General features: G+C 43.3%; 1 protein-coding gene across 1 annotated transcript in view; it reads right to left on the bottom strand.

Moving 5' to 3' along the window:
- Positions 1–658: 658 nt before the first annotated feature.
- The window catches only part of ZNF496 (zinc finger protein 496), a 33,770-nt gene continuing 12,808 nt past the window's right edge, over positions 659–21,620 (bottom strand). Inside the window, exons 6-9 of the mRNA XM_008579969.1 lie at positions 10,926–11,058; positions 10,229–10,336; positions 9,059–9,172; positions 659–2,171 (exon numbers count right to left, since the gene is read on the bottom strand). Of these exons, the coding sequence (XP_008578191.1) occupies positions 1,411–2,171; positions 9,059–9,172; positions 10,229–10,336; positions 10,926–11,058 (1,116 nt within the window). The 3' untranslated portion in view covers positions 659–1,410. The remainder of the gene's footprint in view (positions 2,172–9,058; positions 9,173–10,228; positions 10,337–10,925; positions 11,059–21,620) is intronic.

Here is a 21,620-nt window from a genome sequence, read left to right as displayed (position 1 = left end):
TCCCCCAAATTCCAGTGTTGAAGTCCTTACCCCTAGTACCTCAGAAAGTGACCTTATTTGGCAATAGTCACTGCAAATGTATATGAGGTTATACTGGGGTAGGTGGTGGGCCCTAATCCAATATGACTGGTGTCCTTACACAAAAGGGAAATTTGGAGACAGACACACACACGGTGAGAACACCATGTGAAGATGAAGGCAGAGATCAGGTAATGCTTCTACCAGCCAAGGAATGCCAACAATTGCTAGCAACCCCCCAGAAGCAAGGACAGAGGCATGGAGCAGATTCTCCCTCACATCCATCAGAAGGAACCAACCCTGCTGATCTCAAAACTTGTAGCCCCCAGAACTGCGAGAGAATATGTTTCTGTTGTTCCAAGCCACCCAGTGTTTGGTATTTTGTTATCATAGCCCTAGGAAACTAACACAACTGGCACTCTAAGTTAACATATATGTAGAGCATGACATCATGGAAGGTTCTGTTTGGGGCTTGGCTCACCCAGACAAAAGAACCCTTCACTGTGGGCTGAGCTCCATATTACTAGATGGAACACAGTGGGAGGAGGAATTTAAGTGCCTTTCAGATGATGACAACTAAACTTCCATCTTGCAAGCATTTACCAAGGACCTCTGTGGTTCAAAGAAAAGACATCTGGGAGCAGGAGTGCAACACAGTTTAAAATGTGATCTTTGCTCCTGATGAGCCTCCCATCCCTAATAACCAGCCCCCAGGACAAATCAAAAGGTATGATGAGTTTCCCAGTCTCAAGAAGGAGCTCTGGAACTCCCCGCCATGGACTCAAAGCCCCAAAGGGTTGCCCGATTAATGTCAGGGTCTGGGGGTGCTCCTGTGGCCTGATGGTGACCTGGGGCTGACTCTTGATGACACAGCATGACTCGGTGTGGTTGGCCCTGCTCCCCACTGTGCCCACCAGGCACTACTGCCATCCTCCCAACCCTGACAATAGCTTCTCACTGTCATATACGAAGCACAGCTATCCTGGAACCTCAGGGTCTGGAGTGTTCAGACAGAGCAGGATGGCAGGGAGTGGACTGAGGGTTGGTTGGTGACCAAGTGGTCACCACGATGGGAAGCAGCCCAGTCCCACTTAAGATACAGAAACACGGAGCTCATCAAAAGGGTGATGACATGCCATCCCTGTTTTTTTTTTTTTTTTCCTTTTAGCACAGCAGAAATTGAGCAAATCCTCAATTGGCCACTATCATCTCATTATTTGGGGGGTGAGAGGTGGAGAGGGGACTACCATCACACCACTGGAGAGCAAAGGGCGGGAGGAGGTATGCTCTCTATCCTGGGGAAAGTGGGTCTCCGGGGGACCGATCAGTACCAATGTGTGTGGGAAGCACCAGCTCGGGGTGGGGGTGGGGGGGCGCACCAGACGGGTGAACTCAGTAGGAGTTCAGAGCCTGCTTGGAACGTCGCTTCATGTGCAGACGCTCATGACGGAGAAGGTCGTAGTTCTGCGAGAAGCTTTTGACGCAGTACCGGCACTGAAAGGGCCGGGTCTTGTCCTTCAGGTGAATGAGGCGGCGGTGCCGGGCCAGGTTGTCACGCCGCTGGAACACCTTCCCACAGTCACAGCACTGGAAAGTCAGCTTGGCCTTGCTCTTTTCCATCAGGGCATTGGGACCCCCGCTTATGCTTGCCAACGTCCCCTGCTCTCTCTTCTTCACCGGCTCTAGTCTGTCTGGCTGCAGGTGTATCCTCCTGTGAGAGAGCAGGTGGGAGTTGAGGCGGAAGCTCTTCCCGCAAGCGCTGCACCTGTAGGGCTTCTGGGCCTCGTGGGTCTCCAGGTGCCCGTCCAGGTCCTCGCTGTCACTGAACAGCTCCCCGCACACCGAGCACTCGTGTGGCTTCTCCTGCTCCCTGCGGCTCCGTAGGTGCCGGATGAAGTTGACCCTCCAGCGGAAGATTTTCCCGCAGTTCGGACACACGTAGGACTTTTTGGAGGAGGTCTGCACCTCGCCTCCTGCCTCGGCGCTGCTCCGGTGGGAGACGGGGAGGCTGCGCTGCTTCTCCGTGGGGCTCCGCGGCTCCTCTGTGCAGTATGGGCCGTGCTGGGAGTCCTCGTCTCCGGAGCTAGACAAAACGATCTCGATGGTCACCTCTTCGTCAAGGCCGTTTTCTAGGGATGGCGGATCACCTCCTGCTACAAGAGACCAATGTGGAGGTCAGTGGTGCTGCCCAGGCTATATCCCAGTCCGTACAAACCCTTCTCAAGAAGGTTCAGCTTGGAATCCAGAAACCCATTTTTTCAATTCTCCTTTGTGACTAGGGTCCCTGGCTGACCTGCAGGGGCCATTGTTGTAGCCACTGAAAAGGAAATTTTTAGTATGGGCCATGCTTTGCCCAAAGCATCCTGGGCACCTCTTTCTTCCCCTTCCCTGCTATCTTCCCCTAACACATGCACATAAACAAACTAAGATGATCTGTCCAAGGGAGGAAGGTTGAAGCTCAGCAGTCCCAGACTGCCCAGGGTCACTGAGTGTCCCAGCATCTCCCCCTCTCAACGCTACCACATGTTTGAGGCCCATCAGCAGCAAAAGGCAGTGATGTTCCAGACTTTCTAACCTAGACTGAAGCTGGCTCAATGGATCCTGAGTCTGTGATGTTAGAAAGCAGTATCAGGCGGGCGGGTTCACTTGGTTAGAGCACAGCCTTATAATCCCAAGATCACGGGTTCAGATCCCTGCATTGGCCAGCCACACCCTCCCCCTGAAAAAAAGCAGTACTGTGGGGAGGGGGCGGGTGGGCAGTGTGGAGCTTGGCCAGAGGTCCTGGCCTGCAGCCCAGAGCCCATCACATGGGTGGCCTCTGTTTCCTCACTTTTACAAAACATGGAACTCAGGTCTAGGAAACAGGGTAGTGGCGCTAGGCTCCCCCAGATGTTAGTAGGAACATGGTTAGTCTTAGCTTAATGACTGGAGAGAGAAGGGTCCTGGCAGGTTAGAGAAGCTTAGAGCAGGCAGAGGTGGACAAACAGAAGCAGGAAGGGCAGGAAGACCCAGAAGCTACAGAGAACAGGAAAGATGACGGACAGCAGTGGAACCAGTGGGGGCATTTGTCCATGAGTCAGAAAACAAAGGTGGTGGGAGTCCAGGAGAATTTGAGACTGGGGGGTGGGGGAAGAGAAGGGAGCCTGCCAAGAGAACTCACGCAGTATAGGAGAGAGATCACCTAATGTGGACAAAGGCTGTGTCTGACACTCATCTTTCCTCTTGGTTTTCCAGCTGTAGGGGCCTTGTTCCAGCCGGATGGCTTCTGTTAGCCTGTGTTGCCTCATTTATAAGGTGAGCATGACTGTGGTGGCCCAACACTCCACACTGCCAGTGGGGCAAGTGAGGTGTGTGTGTGATGCACTTTGTGGGCCTCACAGGGTGGAGAGGTGGAGGGTGTTAACTAGCTTTTATCAGCTGTCAGTGATATGATACCTGGTCAACAATTTGCTTCTGTTCGCAGTTATTAGATTTGGGTAGAGGGAGAAAAAAAGTGCTATAGTGGATTGCTAAAATCTCTCTTTTGCTATTTGGGCGAGGAGATGGAATTATGACAGCAGACTAGTGCATGCTATAAACTGAAGTGTGCCCCTTGAAAATTAAAGTCCTAACTGCTAGTTCCTCAGAATGTGACTGTATTTGGAGAAAGGATCTTTCAAGACCTAACTAAGAAAAAGAAGAGGTAACTAATTTAAAATGAGGTTATATGGGTGGACTTCAATCCAGTATGACTAGTGTCCTCATAAGAAGTAATTTGGATGCAGATACATAGGAAAGACCATGTGAGGACACAGCAAGAAGATAGCCATCTATAAGGCGAGAGATCTCAGAAGAAACCAATCCTGCTGACACCCTGATCTCAAACCTGTAGCCTCCAGAATTGTGAGAAAATAAAATTTTGTTGTTAAAGCCACACAGCCTGTGGTACTTTGTTATCGTAGTACTAGTAGACTAATATGGACTTTGGCACCAGGAAGTGGGGTGCAGCTATAACAAATAACAAAAAATGTAGAAGTGATTTTGGAACTAGGTAGTGGGTAGAGGCTGGAACAGTTCTGAAGTGCATTTTAGAAAAAGTCTTGCAAAATGGTTGGTAGAGATTGGATATTAAAATTAAAGGTACTTCTGGTGAGGGCTCAGACAGAAATGAGAAATCTGTTACTGGAAACTGGAAGAAAGGTGATCCTTGTTATAATGTAGCAGAGAACCTGGCCAAACTGTGTTGTATTTTGTGGAAAGTAGAAATTATAAGTGGTGAATTTGAATATTTAGGTAAATAGATTTCTAAGCAAAGTATTGAAGGCATAGCTTAGTTTCTCCTTGATGCTTATGGTAAAATGTGAAAGACATGAGATAAATTGAAGAAGGAATCATTATACAAAAAGGAACCAGGACATCAAGATTTGGAAAATTCTCAGCCTACCCATATTGCAAAAAATAAGTACTCTGGACAGAACATCAAGGGTGTGGCTGGACAATCATTTGCTAAAGAGATTATGGGTGTGACTCATGGATCCAATTGACCATCTCAGGAGAAGCCAGGAATAGAGATGGGTTATCCAGGAAACATCTATTCAGAACACTCTAGTCAGATGACTTAGACTCCCGTGAATTGCATGGGAAGGCAAGGTTTTTGAGAATTTTATACCAGCAGAAATATTGCCAACGTGGACTGAAGGGGACAGAGATGGGATGAAATAAAGGAAGGCTACCAGATTTCTGGGATTCTACGGAAGGGCCCAATAGAGCTATCTGGCTGCAAATATGTATTATCCTTCAAGAAAAAGGATGAATGATACCAAAGGCAGTTCAGAGGTTTACTGTCACTGCCACCATGGGCCCAGAAGGCACAAACCTGGGAGATGGAGTCATCTCCTCCTAAGTTCCAAAGAGCAGGCCTGCCACCCTAGTGGGCCTGGAAGACAGAGAACTGAGCCAAAGATTATTCTTGAGCCTTAAAATCCAATGGAATTTGCCCTGCTAGGTTTTGGATTTGATGGGATTCATCACCCTTTCTTCTTTCAAATTTGTCCCTTTTGGAATGGGAATGTTTATGCTATGCCTTTCCCACAATCATATTTTAGAAGCAGGAAACGTTTCTGGTTTCACAAGTACAGAGCTGTAGAGTAATTTTGCTTCAGGATGAATTGTAACTCAAGTCTCACCCATAGCTGACTGAGATGAGATTTTGGACTTAGAATTGATGTTGGAATAGGTTGCATCTTTTGGGGCTGTTGGGATGGAATGAATATTTTGCGTGTGAGAAGAACATAAATTTTGGAAGTCCAGAGAACAGAGTATGAACTGGGTCCTCCCCAAAATTTACCTGTTGAGGTCCTAACCCAAGTATATCAGAATGTCACCGTATTTGTAGGTAGGGTCTTTCAAGAGGTAATTAAGTTAAAATGAGGCTATATGGGTGGGCCCAATCCAATATAGCTGGTGTCCTTATAAAAGATTAGGACCCTGACAAATAGAGGGAAGACCATGTGAGGACACAGCAAGAAGGTGGCCACCTACAAGTCAAGGAGAGAAGCCTCAGAAGAAACCAGATCTGCTGACACCTTGATCTCAGACTTGTACCCTTCAGAATTGTGAGAAAATAAAATTCTGTTGTTTAAGTCACCCAGCCTACAGTACTTTGTTATGGAAGCCCTAGCAGAGTCACAGCACATATGGGACATTACCTCAAATCAGCTAAAATGACCAAAATTAGATGCATAATTTCTAGAAAAAGGGAAATATATCAGTGATAGTGCTATTGTGTACTATTAACACAATATGACGACAACTTGAAGAGACAAAGTAGATGAGAAGAGAATGCTTGAAGTGTGCCCAAAATACCACAGAGGATGAGCAACACCCAGGAATTCTCAGCTCAGCACTGATAAGTACAAAAGATGTGTATGTCAAATATCCATTGGTGGGAGACTGATTGAAGAAATTAAGCAATAGAATACTAAGCAACTGAATAAATAAATAAATAAATGAGGGCTATCTTTATAAACTACTGTAGAGTGATCTCTAAGGTATATTGTTAAATGGAAACAGCAAGATGAAAAATGTGCAAAGAATGTTTCCATTTATCTAAGAAAGGGGGGATAAAAAGGGTATGGATATTTTATATTTAGTAAAACATAATAAAATCATAAGCCAAAAAATAAATTTAATGGTTACCTATAAGGGGATGGAGAAAGTGAGGTAGAGGGGACACCAAGTTAGAAGCTAATATATTAATAAATATATTAATACTTTCTTTTGTAGACTTGACTTTGGAACCATTAAATATCTTAGTTATAAAATAGTTTTCCTAAAAAAAAGCAAGTTCTGAAAATTGAAAATAAAACAAACGAATCTGTGTATCACCTAGAGGTGAACTATTGCAAGTGACTTTAGAGTGCAAAATTTGATTGTACCTCCCCAGTTGGGTCTACCTTAAGGACCAAAGGAAATGGGGGAAAATTTTTAAGTGTTTCTAATAATCATTATCATTGAAGATAATGTTGGCACTGTCATTCTGGGACTGCTGTGTATGTAATGTGGAATAAGCAAACGAGTGCTCACATTCTAAGTCCATCATCCCTAGTGTACTTAAGAATTGAAATTCTTGACATAGGAGAAAGGGGAAACAGATGTAAGACAGAGAGGTTAAGTATAAACTTTAGTCTGTGAAAAAAAAAAAAAGTGTGTATGTGTGTGTGTGTGTGGGGGGGAGTCCCCTGAATTGGCTGGCAGGATAATGTTAGGGAAGACAGGGAAGAGTTATTGGTCTAAGTGCTTTTACGTGTATTAGTCATTTAATCCTCAACAATAACTTTACAAGGCAGGTACCATTATCTCTGTTTTATAGATGGAAAATTTAAAGCAGAGAAATGAAGTTGCCCAAGGTTTTAGAATGGAGTCTAGTGGGGGTGGTGGTGGGAGTTCAGGGCCCATGGCTACATGGCCAGCAAGTGGCCAGGCTGCTGCTGCAAGTGTTCGCTGCGGGGTGGAGTGGGAGGAGTGGCAAAGGCACGCACTTAGGCCCGTGGCTAACTCCTCAAAATGGGCACTCTGTGGGCTGGGAATGAATGGTTCCCTATGAGCTGGAGGGGTTCAGGAAAAAAGCAGGAAGGATAGGAAGCTAGATGTGAAAAACCAAAATATAAAGGCAATATAAAAAATATAGAGAATATTCTCATAATATCAGGATGTAAAGGCTTTCTTAAGACATAAAAGCAAAAGGAAGATAAATAAGTATATTTACACTTAAAAAATGTGAAAAACCATTTATATGCTGTAAGACACATTGACAAAGTAAAAAAAATGAGAGAAACTGTGCAAATACATAAGAGACAATGGATTCATACCCATAATTCTCACTTTCTATGAATGCATACAAAAAAGCAGGGAGTAAAGAGTATGGATTTTAAGCCCAACAGTCTGAGTTCAGATCTTCACTGTGCTTCCCACAGTCTATGAGCATTAGACGCTGGGCAAGTGACTTCAGCTCCTGGGGACTTGGGTGCCCTAGTTGCAATGCAGAGACATCATGGTACACATCTCAGACGGTGCAGTGAGGGTATAATGCATGAAATCGCATAAACACTTTCCCCGGTGCAGTGCTTGAGACTTAAAGAGAACTAGCAAATTAGAGTGGGAAAATGCATAAAAGAAAAAGAGGACAAATGAGTATTATCTAGGCAATTCACAGCGAAAACACAATAAACCAGAAAAGATTTTCCACCTCAGTGGCAGACATGGTAACATTCTCATCCAGTTGACACAAACTGAACAGGCTGGGAGCATCCTGTGTGAGTATGGATATGGAGAAGCAGACCCCTTATCAGCTGTTAGGGGGCAGGGGCTGGCAGGAAAAGGCTTTTTGGAAAGCAAATTGGCAGGAGCTACCAAAATAAAAATGGTACCTACTCTTTGAAATCCATTTCTCTCCCTTCTCAGAGAGCAACCTTGGGCTTCTTGCCATTTCAGAGCAGATTCTATGTCAGAACCTAGTAAGTGGAGGACGGAGTTGAAAACTCCCTTGTGTTAATGAACATCCATCCACCTTCTGAAAGCACGTTGATGAGGCTGAGAGACATATAGCAGAGAAGACTCAAAATGCATCACAAAACTCAAGCCTGCATGCGAACTGAGAGTGGGCCCCACATGAATGCATCACCCACAGCATGTAGAGGCAGGCTCTTTAGAAAACCGTCAATGCTTGTGGGGAAGGGGTCTCATCTTTCCAGATATACCACTCTGTAAAATCTCCTTTGTCCACACACGATAGGGGGCAGAGCACAAATGTTTGTGTGCCCTGCATGGAGCTAGGTAAAAATAACACAAATCTTGCCTTCATATATAAAATAGATAATGTGTGTCCATCTCCATAGCTACAGAAAACTATAATGACTCAGTGGTTCAAGCAAGGATCACAGACTTGGTTTTAGTATTTAAAAGGATGTCTGAACTCTGAGGATATTAAAGAAGGTGACATTTTAGTTTTTGCCTCTGGAGGTGGTGACTTTTATCAAAATAAGTCAGAGTCTACATTGTGACTTTTCCCCTGAGGGCAGTAATGGAGCACATACCCTCCAGAAGTCTCTTGCAACTTTGGCATTCCAGAAATTTGCTTTTAATTCCAAGACTGTCCCAGGATTCTGGACATCCATGCTCTGGGAAGAAATATACTCACTACGTAGCCAACAGTCTTATACTAGCATCCTGTTTCACCCAACCCAGGAAAGGCAAGGAGGGAGAGTGTGGGACTGGGAGTTGCTTGGAGAGAGACCTTAGCAAAACAGAATCAGGGCAGGCAGCTGATAATGCCACACTAGCAGTCAGTGGGCATCCCAAAGTTTAATTCCTAACTGCACCCCCCCCGCACCACACATGAGTGTGCACATACACAAAAACACCACCTATGTGCACACAGCATGCATGTGCACACATGGGCACTCACCACAATCAGACACATCCCACCATACATGTACACATACACACAAACATGACACACACACACACACGAGACAATCCTCCCCCACCACACGCACTTTACCTGGGCAGGTGCTTTGAGTGAACGCTGTCTGTTGGCAGGCCTGGAACTCTGGCACCTGCAACTTGTCCCTTTTCTTTCTTTCTTCCACCTGGAATGGCTGGAGACTTGGAGAGTCTTTCCAGAGAAGAAAATGAAAAAGTTGATTTATCTATGTGGGGAAGATATCTGAATAGATGCCATGCTGTGATCTGAGGGCAGCCCTGGGCTTCCTCCTGGGGCCTGGCATATGGTGGTCACTCAGTAAGTGTTTGCTGAGACAATGGACTTGAAAGCAAAATAGGCCAACACCACAGACACTGGTTCTGCAGCTAGAATTACTGTAGATCCTGGTTTTGCCCTATCTCTGTGGCCAGCAACAAGTAACTGCCCCATCTCTGTAGTCATTTCCACTTTCTGTTGTGGATTTTCTACAGACCCTACCAGAAGGTCTGGCATAACCTGGAGACACTCTACAAACAGCCTGTGCAGATCCTATGGGGCAGAGATGGGACAGGAGCTACTGCACCATGCCAGAGGCTCTGGATGCTTGTTCTAGGCAGGGAAGGTGGACCAAATCCTGGTGCTCCGTGCCAGCTCTAGATACCAAAGGGGAAGGAGGTGTGGGGCTGCTGCTGATTTTGTACAAAGCCATTTCCCCTAAAGCAGCAGACTCTTCAAAGCACCATAGCACAAAGGCTACAAACACGAGCTCTGGTGACACAGAAATCTCGAGGTGAGTCTGGAAACTGCTGCTGCTGAGCCCCAGCACGTCCCCATGCCTCAGTATCCTCACAGCACCCCTGTATGAGGGTGGATGAGAGGACTAAATAGGTGAAGCATCTGCAGGTGCTTAGTGCCCAGTCAGGAGGAGACACTCCCTACCCAAACTGACTTGTTGTGAGTATCTGACCTCACTCTTGGGGAGGCCCCTAGATCACCAGCACAAATGCGGTGGTCCTTATGAGCAGAAGAGAAAGAAATTCCTATTATTTCCTAGTCCCTGGTAGAAGGAGCACAATCCCATTCTTTCTGTGAGAATTCAGGGACAAGGCAAGACCTGCAATACCAAGACACAGTCTGAGGGGTAGGGGACAATGGGGGCTGTAGAGAGAAGCCAGGGAATGGGCCACCTCTGGCCAGCAGCAATCTTTCACCTCACTTTGCCTACCCAGTTCTGGAATCACCACTCACCCATATAAGAGACCTGGGGTGCTTCTTTCTCCTGGAGTTCCTGCAGCTCAGGAACTCGTGGCTCATTCTCCTCTCCCTGGGAGAGATCTGGCTGGGCATCTGGGTCGTCTGTTCACAGAAAAGGGCAAGATACATGTTTCTCAGTGATCTGCTCCGGCAGGCAGCCAGGGTGGGCCAAGTGAAGTAACTCCCTATCAGGCCCAGAAGAGAGAAGGCGGAGGGACACCAACGGGCCACAGCACAATCAGGGGCCATGCAGGGCTGCAGAGAAGTGAAAAGGTAGAAGCAAGCAGGGAAGGGGCAGTGGGAGAAGCACACTAATGGATGAACTGTGGGCTTGGGGTATCTCTCAGAGGCCTATCAGCTGTAAAGCCAGAAGTGAATGGAGACGATAGGGTAAGAACAATGGAAGAAAAATGGATATGCAGAAAACATATTATATTTGGTTTCGTGTGACAAACAGCCAGGTAAGCCAGATCTACATGTGGGAAGATGGCAGGCAATGGTCAATTTCCTGTGGGGCCACTGTGCACAGATGAGCTCCTGTTGAAGTTGGGGGATGAAGAGTTGTGATATGGCCTCCAGTTCTCTGATCTAATGGGAGGAGGTTGGCTCTTACTTGGAGTGAGACCCCCACCCCCACGACCACCCTGATTTCTGGTCTTGGGTTGGGAGTTGGTGGGGAGTTAAGTCTTACTTGGAGGCATCGAGACCCCATAGTCCTCCCCAATGATGAACTCTCCATAAAAGCCAGTCTGGGCAGGGTCTAGAAGGGACCAGTCCTCTTCAGAGAAGCATAAGATCATGTCCTTGAATGGAGAAACCCGGCTCTGAAACCACAGTACAACAGGGATACCTCAGTCCAGGGAAAAGCCAGGTGTCTTTGTCCATTCAGACTGCTATAACAAAATACCATAGACTGGTGGCTTATTAATATGGTTTGAATGTGTGTGCCCCCACCAAAACTCATATTTAAATCTGATCCCCAATGTGGCAGTGTTGGGAGGTAGAATCTTTAAGAGCTGGGCCTAGCACCAGGTGTTTGGGTCATGAGGGTGGATCCCTCACGAACAGATAAATGCCCTCCATAGGGGAGTGGGATGTATGTGAGTGAGTTCTCACTCTATTAGTTCCTGTGACAGCTGGTTGTTAAAAAGAGCCTGTCACCTCCACAGCCCCCCTCTTTCTGGTATCCTCTCGCCACGTGATCTCCTTGCACACACTAGCTGCCCTTCCACTTTCTGCTATGATTGGAAGCAGCTTGAAGCCTGTAACAAATGCAGCTGTCCCAGAATCAGGAGCCAATAAACTTTTTTTGTTTATAAATTACTCAGTTATGAGTATTCTGTTATAGCAACACAAAAACAGACTAATATAAGCAACAAAAATTTATTTCTCACAGTTCTGGAAGTTGGAATTCCAAGATCAAGGCACTGGCAGATTGGGTGTCTGGTGAGGGCCTGCTTCTTGGTTCAAAGACTGCTGCTGTCTTTTCATTGTTTCCTCACATGATGGAAGGGGCAAGGGAGCCCTCTGGAGTCTCTTTTATAAGGGCACTAATCCCATCACGAGGGCTCTTCCCTCATTACATTATTACCTTACAAAGACCCCTCCTCCAAATACCATCAGATAGGATTTCAATATATGAATTTTGGGGAGATACAAATATTCAGACCATAGCATTGCCTCTCACCCATTCATATTCTTGTATGCAAAACACATTCATTCCACCCCAATAATCCCAAAAGTCTTAACTCATTCTGGCATTAACTCAAAAGTACAAAGTCCAACATCATGTCTAAATATCATCTAAATCAGATATGGGTTCGACTCAAGGTACGATTTTACCTGAGACAAACTGCTGTCCAACCGTGAACTTGTGAAATCAATCATGCTCCCAAAATACAATGGTGAGGCAGGCATAAAATAGATATTCCCATTCCAAAAGGGAGAAATAGGAAAAAAGAAAAGGAATAACAGGTCCCAAGCAAGTCCAAAACTCACAGGGCAAACAACATTAAACCCTAAGGTTCCAGAATAATCCTCTTTGACTTGATGCCAGGCCCACTGTGGTGGAAGTCTCAACCTTCTGGACCCACTGGTCCCGCATCTCTGCCAGGCAGGAGTTGGGCCCTACCCTCTAGATGGTTTTCTGTGGTGGCCTCGCCTCTGTGCCTCTTTCAGAGGTTTAAGGCTCCCTCAGGCTGAAATCATGCTGGTGGCTCTACCAGTCTGAGGTTACAGGGGTGGCCTAAAGGGGACTCTCTAGTGTGGGCCTCTGATGGTCAAAAGAACCCTGATGATTTCCGAAATGCCTTTGGAGTCATTTTTCCATTGTATTGGACAATAGCTCTTAGCCCCACTTTAGATCTCCTAATCAGATGGTCATTTGGCCACATGCTTTATTTTCTCCTCTAAAACAGCCTTTCTCATTCTTTTCAATATAGATAGGCTGAGAATGTTCCAAATCTTTAAGTTTTGTTTCCCTTTTCAGTAACAATTCTGTCTTTAAATCATTTCCCTCTTCTCACATTTTACTATAAGCGGTCAAGAGAAGCCAAGCCACAGCTTCAAAACCTTGCTTAGATATTTCCTCAGCCAAATATCCAATTCTATTGCTCTCAAATTCTACCTTCCACTAAACACTAGGACACAGACACAATTTAACCAAGTTCTTTGTCATTTTATAACAAAGATGCCTTTCCTCCAGTGTCCAATAACATGTTTCTCATTTCTGCTTCAGACCTCATCAGAATAGCCTTCACTGTCCATATTTCTACTAACATTCTGTCCACAACCACTTAGATATTCTCTACGAAGATTGAGGGTTTCTCTATAGCTCTCCTCTTTTCTTTCGGAGCCCTCACCAGAATCATTAACAGTCTGTTCATGGTAGTTTAGGCTTTTTCTAGGATGCACTTCAAAACTCTTCCAGCTTCTACCCATTAATCAGTTCTTTTTTTTTTTTTCTTTTAAAAGATGACCGGTAAGGGGATCTCAACCCTTGACTTGGTGTTGTCAGCACCACGCTCACCCAGTGAGCCAACCGGCCATCCCTATATGGGATCCGAACCCGCGGCCTTGGTGTTATCAGCACCGCACTCTCCCGAGTGAGCCATGGGCCGGCCCCCATTAATCAATTCTAAAGCTGCTTCCACATTTGTAGGATTTGTTACAGCAGCAACCCTACTTCTTGGTACCAATTTTCTGTCTTAGTCCATTTGGGCTGCTTTAACAAAATACCATAGACTGGGTAGCTTATAAAGAAAAGAAATGTATTTCTCACAGTTCTGGAGGCTGGAAGTCCATGCTCAGGGCACAGCATGATTGGGTTCTGGTGAGGGCCACTTCCTTGTTCATGGATGGCTGTGATTTCATTGTGTTTTTACATATCTCTCTTTGGCTTCTTTTATAAGGATACTAATCCCTTTCATGAGGTCTCTGCTCAAATGATCTAATCACTTACCCAAAGCCACACCTCTTAATACCATCACCTTCACGGTTAGGATTTCAGCATGAATTTTTTAGGAACACAAACATTCAGAACATAGCACTAGAAAAGGGGTGATGCAAGCTGGGGCTGAGGGTAGAGCCTCCAGCAACATGCACAGATAGGAGACAGAGAAAGGAAACAGATCACCCCAGAGCCAGGCTCCAGGTTCCAAGCTGCTTCACTAATTCTACCCTGAGATCCACCTAATTTATTTGGCAGAATACAAATGGTGAATAACCTGCCAGGTAGCCAAGGATGTGGAGAAACAGTCTTCCTACTCAGTGCTGGGGAAGCTGTACACCCACAACTTCTATAGTGGGTTACTGGGGAATGTTCACTAAATTATCAGTGTGCTCTCCCTTTAATGCTGAGATTCCATTTCTAAAATTTATTTTGCACATGTGCAATGTGAGGGAGGTCTGTATAAATCCCTTCACTGCAGCACTGATGATAGTAGTTAAAGATTGAAAACAACCTTTAAACCCATTAACATCCTAGAAGATATGCAATGTTTGTAGACATTTTTGTTTGTCAAAAATGGGGATGGGTGCTACTGGCATCTAGTGGGTAGAGGCCAGGGATGCTGCTTAACACCATACAAGGCATAGAACAGCCCCATACAACAAAGAATGATCTGGCCAAAATGTTAATAGCACCATGGTCAAGAAACTACTCTACAACACCTGAGAAATTTAACATTGGTTCAATAATATCATCTAACATCTTCTATTTTTTTTTTTTTTTTTTTTTGGGTGGCTGGCCTGTACAGGGATTGAACCTTGAACCTTGGTCTTATTAGCACCATGTTCTAACCAATTAAGCTAACTGGCCTAATGTCTTCTAAATTATGAATTTTTTTTTTTTAACAAGAAAAAAAGCCATCTGAATTATGAATTTTTTTATGAGAAAAAAAAATGAGGAGTTCCCCCAGGTGACTGTGATAAGGAGTCAGGATTAGAAATTGCTCAGTTAGCACTTTCCAATGGACTCCTACAAATTTTGCTAAATGTAAATTGTGCTTTTAAATGTCAACCATTAGGGCTGGCCTGTGGCTCACTTGGGAGAGTGTGGTGCTGATAACACCAGGGCCATGGGTTCGGATCCCTACATAGGGATGGCTGGTTAGCTCACTTGGGAGAGCGTGGTGCTGACAACACCAAGTCAAGGGTTAAGATCCCCTTACTGGTCATCTTCATAATAAACAAACAAACAAACCCTACACCCACCTCACACCATATACAAAAAACAATTTGAAATGAATCAAAGATCTAACTGTGGAACCTACAATTATAAAATCTCCTGAAGACATAAACACAGAAGAAAAATCTTTGTGGCCTTAGGGTAAACAAAGATTTGTTAGGACACGAAAAGCATAAAACCACAAAAAATTGATAAATTGGACTTCATCAAAGTAAAAGATGTCTAATCTTCAAAAAACAACATTAAAACAATGAAAAGGCACATCATAGGCTGGTAGAAAATATTATCAATTCATATGTCTGACAACAGACTTTTATACAGAATTTGTGTGTGTGTGTGTGTGTGTGTGTGTAACATTTCTTAAAACACAAGAAGATGGCAAGCAACCCAATATATAAATAGGGAAAAGATTTGAAAACTTCCAAACATAAGATGTATAAACAGCCCATGAGCACATGAAAAGATGCTTAGCTTCATTAATCAACAGGAAAATGCAAATTACAACCACAATAAGATATCTACTTTAATGGCCAAACTTAAAAAAAAAAAGACAACACCAAGAGTTGGTAAAGACGTGGAGCAATTGGACCTCTAATTCACTGTGGGTAGTGGTAAACCACTACAGAAAATAGTTGTTTCACATATATTTAACCTATGACTATTTCACTCCTAGGTAATTACCCAAGAGAAATGAAAACTACGTTTACAAAAAACTTGAATGCAAATGTTTATAAAAGCTTCATTCATGCCAGCCCAAAATGGAAGTGACCCAAATACTCACCAACAGGGAACTGGATAAACCAATTATGATACAGTTGTATAATGGAATAGTACTCAGCAATAAAAAGGAATGACCTACTGATATGCGCAACATGAATGACAAATCACTGGACTGTGTATGAGAAGACTGACACAAAAGACCCTGTACTGTATGATTCCATTCATATAAAATTCTACAACAAGAAAAGCTAATCTGTAGTGACAAGGAGATACCAGTAATTGTGTGGGCCTAGAGGCATGGCTTTACTGCAAAAGGATACATGGGAACTTTTGGGGTGATGAAGATGTCCCATATCTTGATTGGGGTGATGATTTCATGGCTGGATACACTTGTCAAAAACTCTCTAAGCTTTGTACTTAAAATAGGTGTATTGTATGCAAATTATGGCTCCAGAAATGGATTTAAAAAGTAAAACTATAGAGACCACTTTAAGTCATTGTTTTGGTGAAGAATAAAGGAATGTTAATATAAAAAATGAATATCTACAGAACAATTATACACAAATTGTATATATGTGTCCTTTTAAAAATCACTTCAGACCCCTTATCCCAGTGATCAGCTAACATGACCCATAAAGGACATGCCATCAGTGCCTCTCAATGTACCGTGTTGGGAAGGGCATGCCCAACCTGGTGCTCCCACCAAAACGTATGACTTGAACATCATTTGAGTCAAACCCGCGAGGGAAGTATATCACAACTATCCTTCCACTCAGCAGAACTATCAGTGGCATGACAGACACTGAAAACCCAAGGAAGAAACACTAGGGCTGAGACCGTGGTGCACTCGAGAGTGTGGCGCTGGGAGTGCAGCAGCGCTCCCGCCGCGGGTTCGAATCCTATATAGGGATGACCAGTGCGCTCACAGTGCTCACTGGCTGAGCGCTGTGTGGCCGGTCTCAAAAAGGACAAAAAAAAAAAAAAAAAAAAAAAGAAAAGAAACACTAGAGATGGGGCAACCAAATGAGAAACAACGATACTCATCATTATTGTTTCAATGTTAAACTTCCACAATGTGATAACTGTATTGCAGTTATTTAAGAAATTGTCCTTGTGTTTAGGAAATGCACACACCCTTGGCATTAATAAAGGTATAAAGAGTCTGCACATAACTATCTAAAGATTCAGGGAAAAATAAAATGGGGGTAAGGGTTGGTGAGTGAGTGAGTGAGTGAGTAAGAGAGAGAGAGAATGGGGAAACGGAAGTAATGGTGTTTTAGTCCATTTTGTGTTGCTATAGCAGAATACCTGAGGCTGGGTAACTTATAAGGAAAAGAGGTTTATTTGGCTTACGATTCTGGGACAGCTGCATCTGGCATGGGCCTCAGGCTGCTTCTACTCATGGCAGAAAGTGGCAGGTATAAGCAGATCATGTGGTGAGAGGAAGCGAGAGGAAGAGAGGGGAGGTGCCAGGGTCTTTTTAAGCAATGAGCCCTAGCGGTAACTAATAGAGCGAGAACTCACTCACTAGCCCCCCTCCCCCAGGGAGAGCATTAATTCATTCCTGAGGGATCTGCCCCCATGACTCAATCAGTTTCCAACACTGCCACATTGGAGATCAAATTTCCACATGAGTTTTGGAGGGGACAACACATCCAAACTCCATCAAATGGGTATTTGGAAGTTTTTGTACTATTCTTGCAATCATCTTCTCCAACTTTGAAATTGATTCAAAAGAAAAAGTTTAAAATAAAAATAAACAAATAAGATACCTCAAATTTCTAAATTTGAATCAGGGTTTTGAAACACAGCTTTTTGCATGCACATATGAATCATCTGGGCATCTTGGTAGAATGCAAATTCTGAGTCAGGAGGTCTGGAGTGGAGCCTTAGAGGCTGCATTTAATGAGTCCCTAAGTGGCTTTGCTGCTAGGAAAAGGTTAGTGTGGAAAAGCCAGTCTCCCCAAAATGTTCCACATAATGGAAAGTGGCCTTAGGAAGCCACGGGATCTCCTTATAGGGCTTGAGGGAAACAACTTGATGTCAGTTTCTTAAAGAGGAAAAATGGTTATTGCTATTATTGGTGAAATATGAAAGAATCCAATTCTTTAAGACAGCACTGTGGGGAGGGAGTTATATGAGGTGGGGAGTTCTGAAAAGAGAAACTGGGAGTAATATAACAAGAGATTTGCTTGTTTTTTTTCCCCTTTGACCCTTGGTTAGGTGTTTGAGAAACTACACAAAACTAGAAATTAGAACAAAGTTTACAGTCATGGCATCACAAATCTAAGTTCAAGGGCCAGGTGTGTGTAACAGGCAGTGCTCCAGTAACTGACAGAATCTGACACAGCCACTCAGCAGGATATCCATGGAGCTTTTAGAATCATATGGGAAAATGCTTACATGTTGGGAAGAAGCATAAAAACAGGATACAATGATCTACAGGAGGATCTGAGGATCTACGGTGAGGCACTAGGATCAAATAAAATGGCAGAAAAAAGTCCAGAAGGAAGTTCATCAGAACACATAGAGGTCTTCTCATGTGGTATCCTTTTACTTTCTATATTTTGCCAATTTTTAACTTGAGAATGGATAGGAAAAATAGATAAATATATCTATTTAAAATTAAGTCTTCAGAGGAAACTTTTCTAATTCCTCCCACTGAGTACAACTAAGAGCCCTGCACATTGTACATAAAAGAAACACAGGAAGACTCTGAAAGTGAAGAGAAGGTGGCAGACTGGCTAGGGACCTTGGAACCCTAGGAACAACATGGTGGTGAGTTCCTGGGTTCTTCTTTTTGCCTCATATATTCCAGACTTGAGCCTGAAGGAGGAGCTGGCAACACAGAAGTGCCAACAGACAAAAATAAACAAACAAACACCCCCCCCCCCCAAAAAAACCCCCCACAGGACCAGGAAAGGGGCAGCCTAGTAAGACAGACAATAACTGCTCTACTCCAGCCAAGCAGCACAGAAACTGTGGCCCCACCCTCTCTAACAACGGCAGAGAATGAATGGGAATCCTAAGCTTCCATCCCTGCTGGATGGTTACAAGCACCCCTGCGGTAACAAGACCATGTGCGGAGCTGGAACTCCCACTCCCACTCAGATGTACAAGCAACAACCCCACTTCGGTAGCAATGGAAATCCAGTGGGTAAGCTGAGATGTTTCCTCATCAGACAGTAACAAGTGGTACACTCCCTCCCCTTCTCCTGCTGGAACAATGTCAAAACACAAAACAAAACAAGCAGCTGAACTGAAGGTTTAAATAAAATCCAGTGTCTCCTAACATAACATAGCATAACATAACACAAAAATGTCTAGGTTTCAGTAGAAAATCACTCTCTATACCAAAAACCAGAAAGATCTCAAACTGAGTAAGCAAAGATAAAGAATAGATGACAATGCTGAGATAACAGAGATGTTAGAAATATCTGACAAAGAAAATAAGCCAGGATAAAATGCTTCGGTGAGCAAATATAAAAGCATGCAAAAAACCAACAGAAAGCTTCTGCTAAGAAATATGAGGGTACTTCAAAAAGTTCGTGGGAAAATAGGATGAAAAGATAATACAAATCTTTCCATGAACTTTTTGAAGTTCCCTTGCAGAAAGTCTCAGCAAAAGGGCCGGCCCGTGGCTCACTTGGGAGAGTGTGGTGCTGATAACACCAAGGCCAGGGGTTCGGATCACTATATAGGGATGGCTGGTTAGCTCACTTAGGAGAGCGTGGTGCTGACAACACCAAGTCAAGGGTTAAGATCCTCTTACTGGTCATCTTTTTTAAGGAAAAAAAAAAAAAGGAAAGTCTCAGCAAAGAAACAGAAGATATGAAGAATACCTAATAGATATGAGTGCTGAAAACCACAATACTGAAATAAAAACGCAGTGGATGGGCTCAGCAACAGAATGGAGGGGACAAAGGAAAGACTCAGTCAATCTGAAGACAGAAAAATAGAAATTGTCCAATATGAACAACAGAGAGACTAAAGACTGGGGAAAAAAAACAAAAAACGAAAATAAGAAAACATGAGTAGAGTCTCAGGTACCTGTGAAACTACAACAAAGCATCTAAAATCTGTATCATCAGAGTCCAGGAAGAAGAGGAGAAAGAAGGTGAGAATAAAAACGTATTTGAAGAAAAATATATAGCTCAAGACTTCCCAAATTTGGAAAGAGAAATAAACCTAGAGATTCAAGAAGCTGAGCAACCCCCAAACAGGTTAAGCTAAAGAAATCTACACCAAAAACACAGCATAATTTAACTTCTGAAAACTAAAGGCAAAAGAATTTTTAAAAATCTTAAAAGCAGCTGGAGTAAAATAATACCTTCTCTACAGGGAAAACAGTTTTTTGAATGATAGCAGATTTCTCATCAGAAACCATGGAGGCAACAAGGAAGTGGCATAATATTTTTCAAGTGCTGAAAGAAAACCGTCAACTGTGAATCCTATATTCTGGTGACAATATCCTTCAGGAATGAAGGGGAAATTAAGACATTCTCAGATGAAGAAAAAATAAGTAAATTTGTCACCAGCAGACCTAACACCCCCAAATAGCTAAAGGAAATTCTCTAAGCAGAAAGGAAACAATAAAAGAGCAAACCTTGGAACATAAGGAAGGAAGAAAAAGGCAAGCCAAAATATGAGTAAATACAATAGGCTTTCCTTCTTCTTTTGAATTTTCTAAATAATGTTTGATAGTTGAAGCACAAATTACCATGAGTCTCTCTGATGAGGTTCTACATGTATGTAGAAGAAGTATTTAAGGCAACTGTATTATAAAAGGGAGAGGGTGCAGGGATGTAATGGGAGGCAAGTTTCTACATTTAAAGTGGTAAAATAACAACACCAGTAGGTTGCTAAGTTATGTATATAAAATGTGATACCTAGAATAGTCATTCAAAAAGCTATATAAAGCTACACATACACTCAACAACATACTAGGTAAATCAAAATCTTATTCTACAATGTATTTAAGTAGCTAAAGCAGTGCTGGGATGGAAATTTATAGCGCTAAAATGCTGACATTGGAAAAGAGGGAAAGTCTTAATCAGTACTCTAAATTCCTACCTCAAGAACCTAGAAAACAAATATTAAAACCTAGAAAACAAATATTAAAACCTAGAAAACAAATATTAAAACAAACCCAAAGCATGCAGAATGAAGAAAATAATGAAGATAAGGGCAGAAAGCAATGAAATTGAAAACAGAAAATTAACAGAGAAAAAGCAGTAAAACAATGAGCTACTTCTTTGAAAAGATCAATACAATTGGAAACTTCTAGCAAGACTAACAAAGAGGGCCAGTCCGGTGGCGCACTCGGTTGAGTGTGGCGCTTGGGAGTGTGGCGGTGCTCCCGCCGAGGGTTCGGATCCCATATAGAGACTGGTCCGCTCACTGGCTGGGCGCGGTGCGGACGCGACACCGAGGGTTGCGATCCCGTTGCCAGTCACAAAAAAAGACAAAAAGGAAAAAAAAAAAAAGACTAACAAAGAGAGAAGGCACAAATTTCCAATATCAGAAATAAAATGGATATCACTACAGACCCTGCAGATATCAAAAGGATATCCCATAAAAGACTAATACAAATAACTCTACATATGTAAATTTGACAATTTACATGAAATGAACCAATTTTTAAAAAACATACTGCTGTAACTCACCCGCTATGAAACAGATAGTATGAATAAGCACTATAACCATTAATGAAATTGAATCTATAATTAAAATTACCTACCATCTATCCCTGGCCAATTCTCCAGGTTTGTATGGTTTCACTAGAGAGCCCTACCAAATGTTCAAAGAATTAACACCAATTTTACACAATCTCTTCTAGAAAATAAGAGAAAGGGGCATATTCCAATTTATTTTATGAAGTTAGTATTAACCTGATACCAAAACCAGACAAAGACAGTAAAGAAAAAGAAAGCCACAGACCGATATCCCTCATGAATGTAGGTACAGAAATCTTGAACA

This window comes from Galeopterus variegatus, unplaced genomic scaffold (genome assembly GCF_000696425.1).
Source record: "Galeopterus variegatus unplaced genomic scaffold, G_variegatus-3.0.2 Scaffold1997, whole genome shotgun sequence".
Classification (NCBI taxonomy): Eukaryota; Metazoa; Chordata; class Mammalia; order Dermoptera; family Cynocephalidae; genus Galeopterus; species Galeopterus variegatus.
Note: the sequence above shows the minus strand (reverse complement) of the source record. Positions and strands in the feature narration are given on the sequence as shown.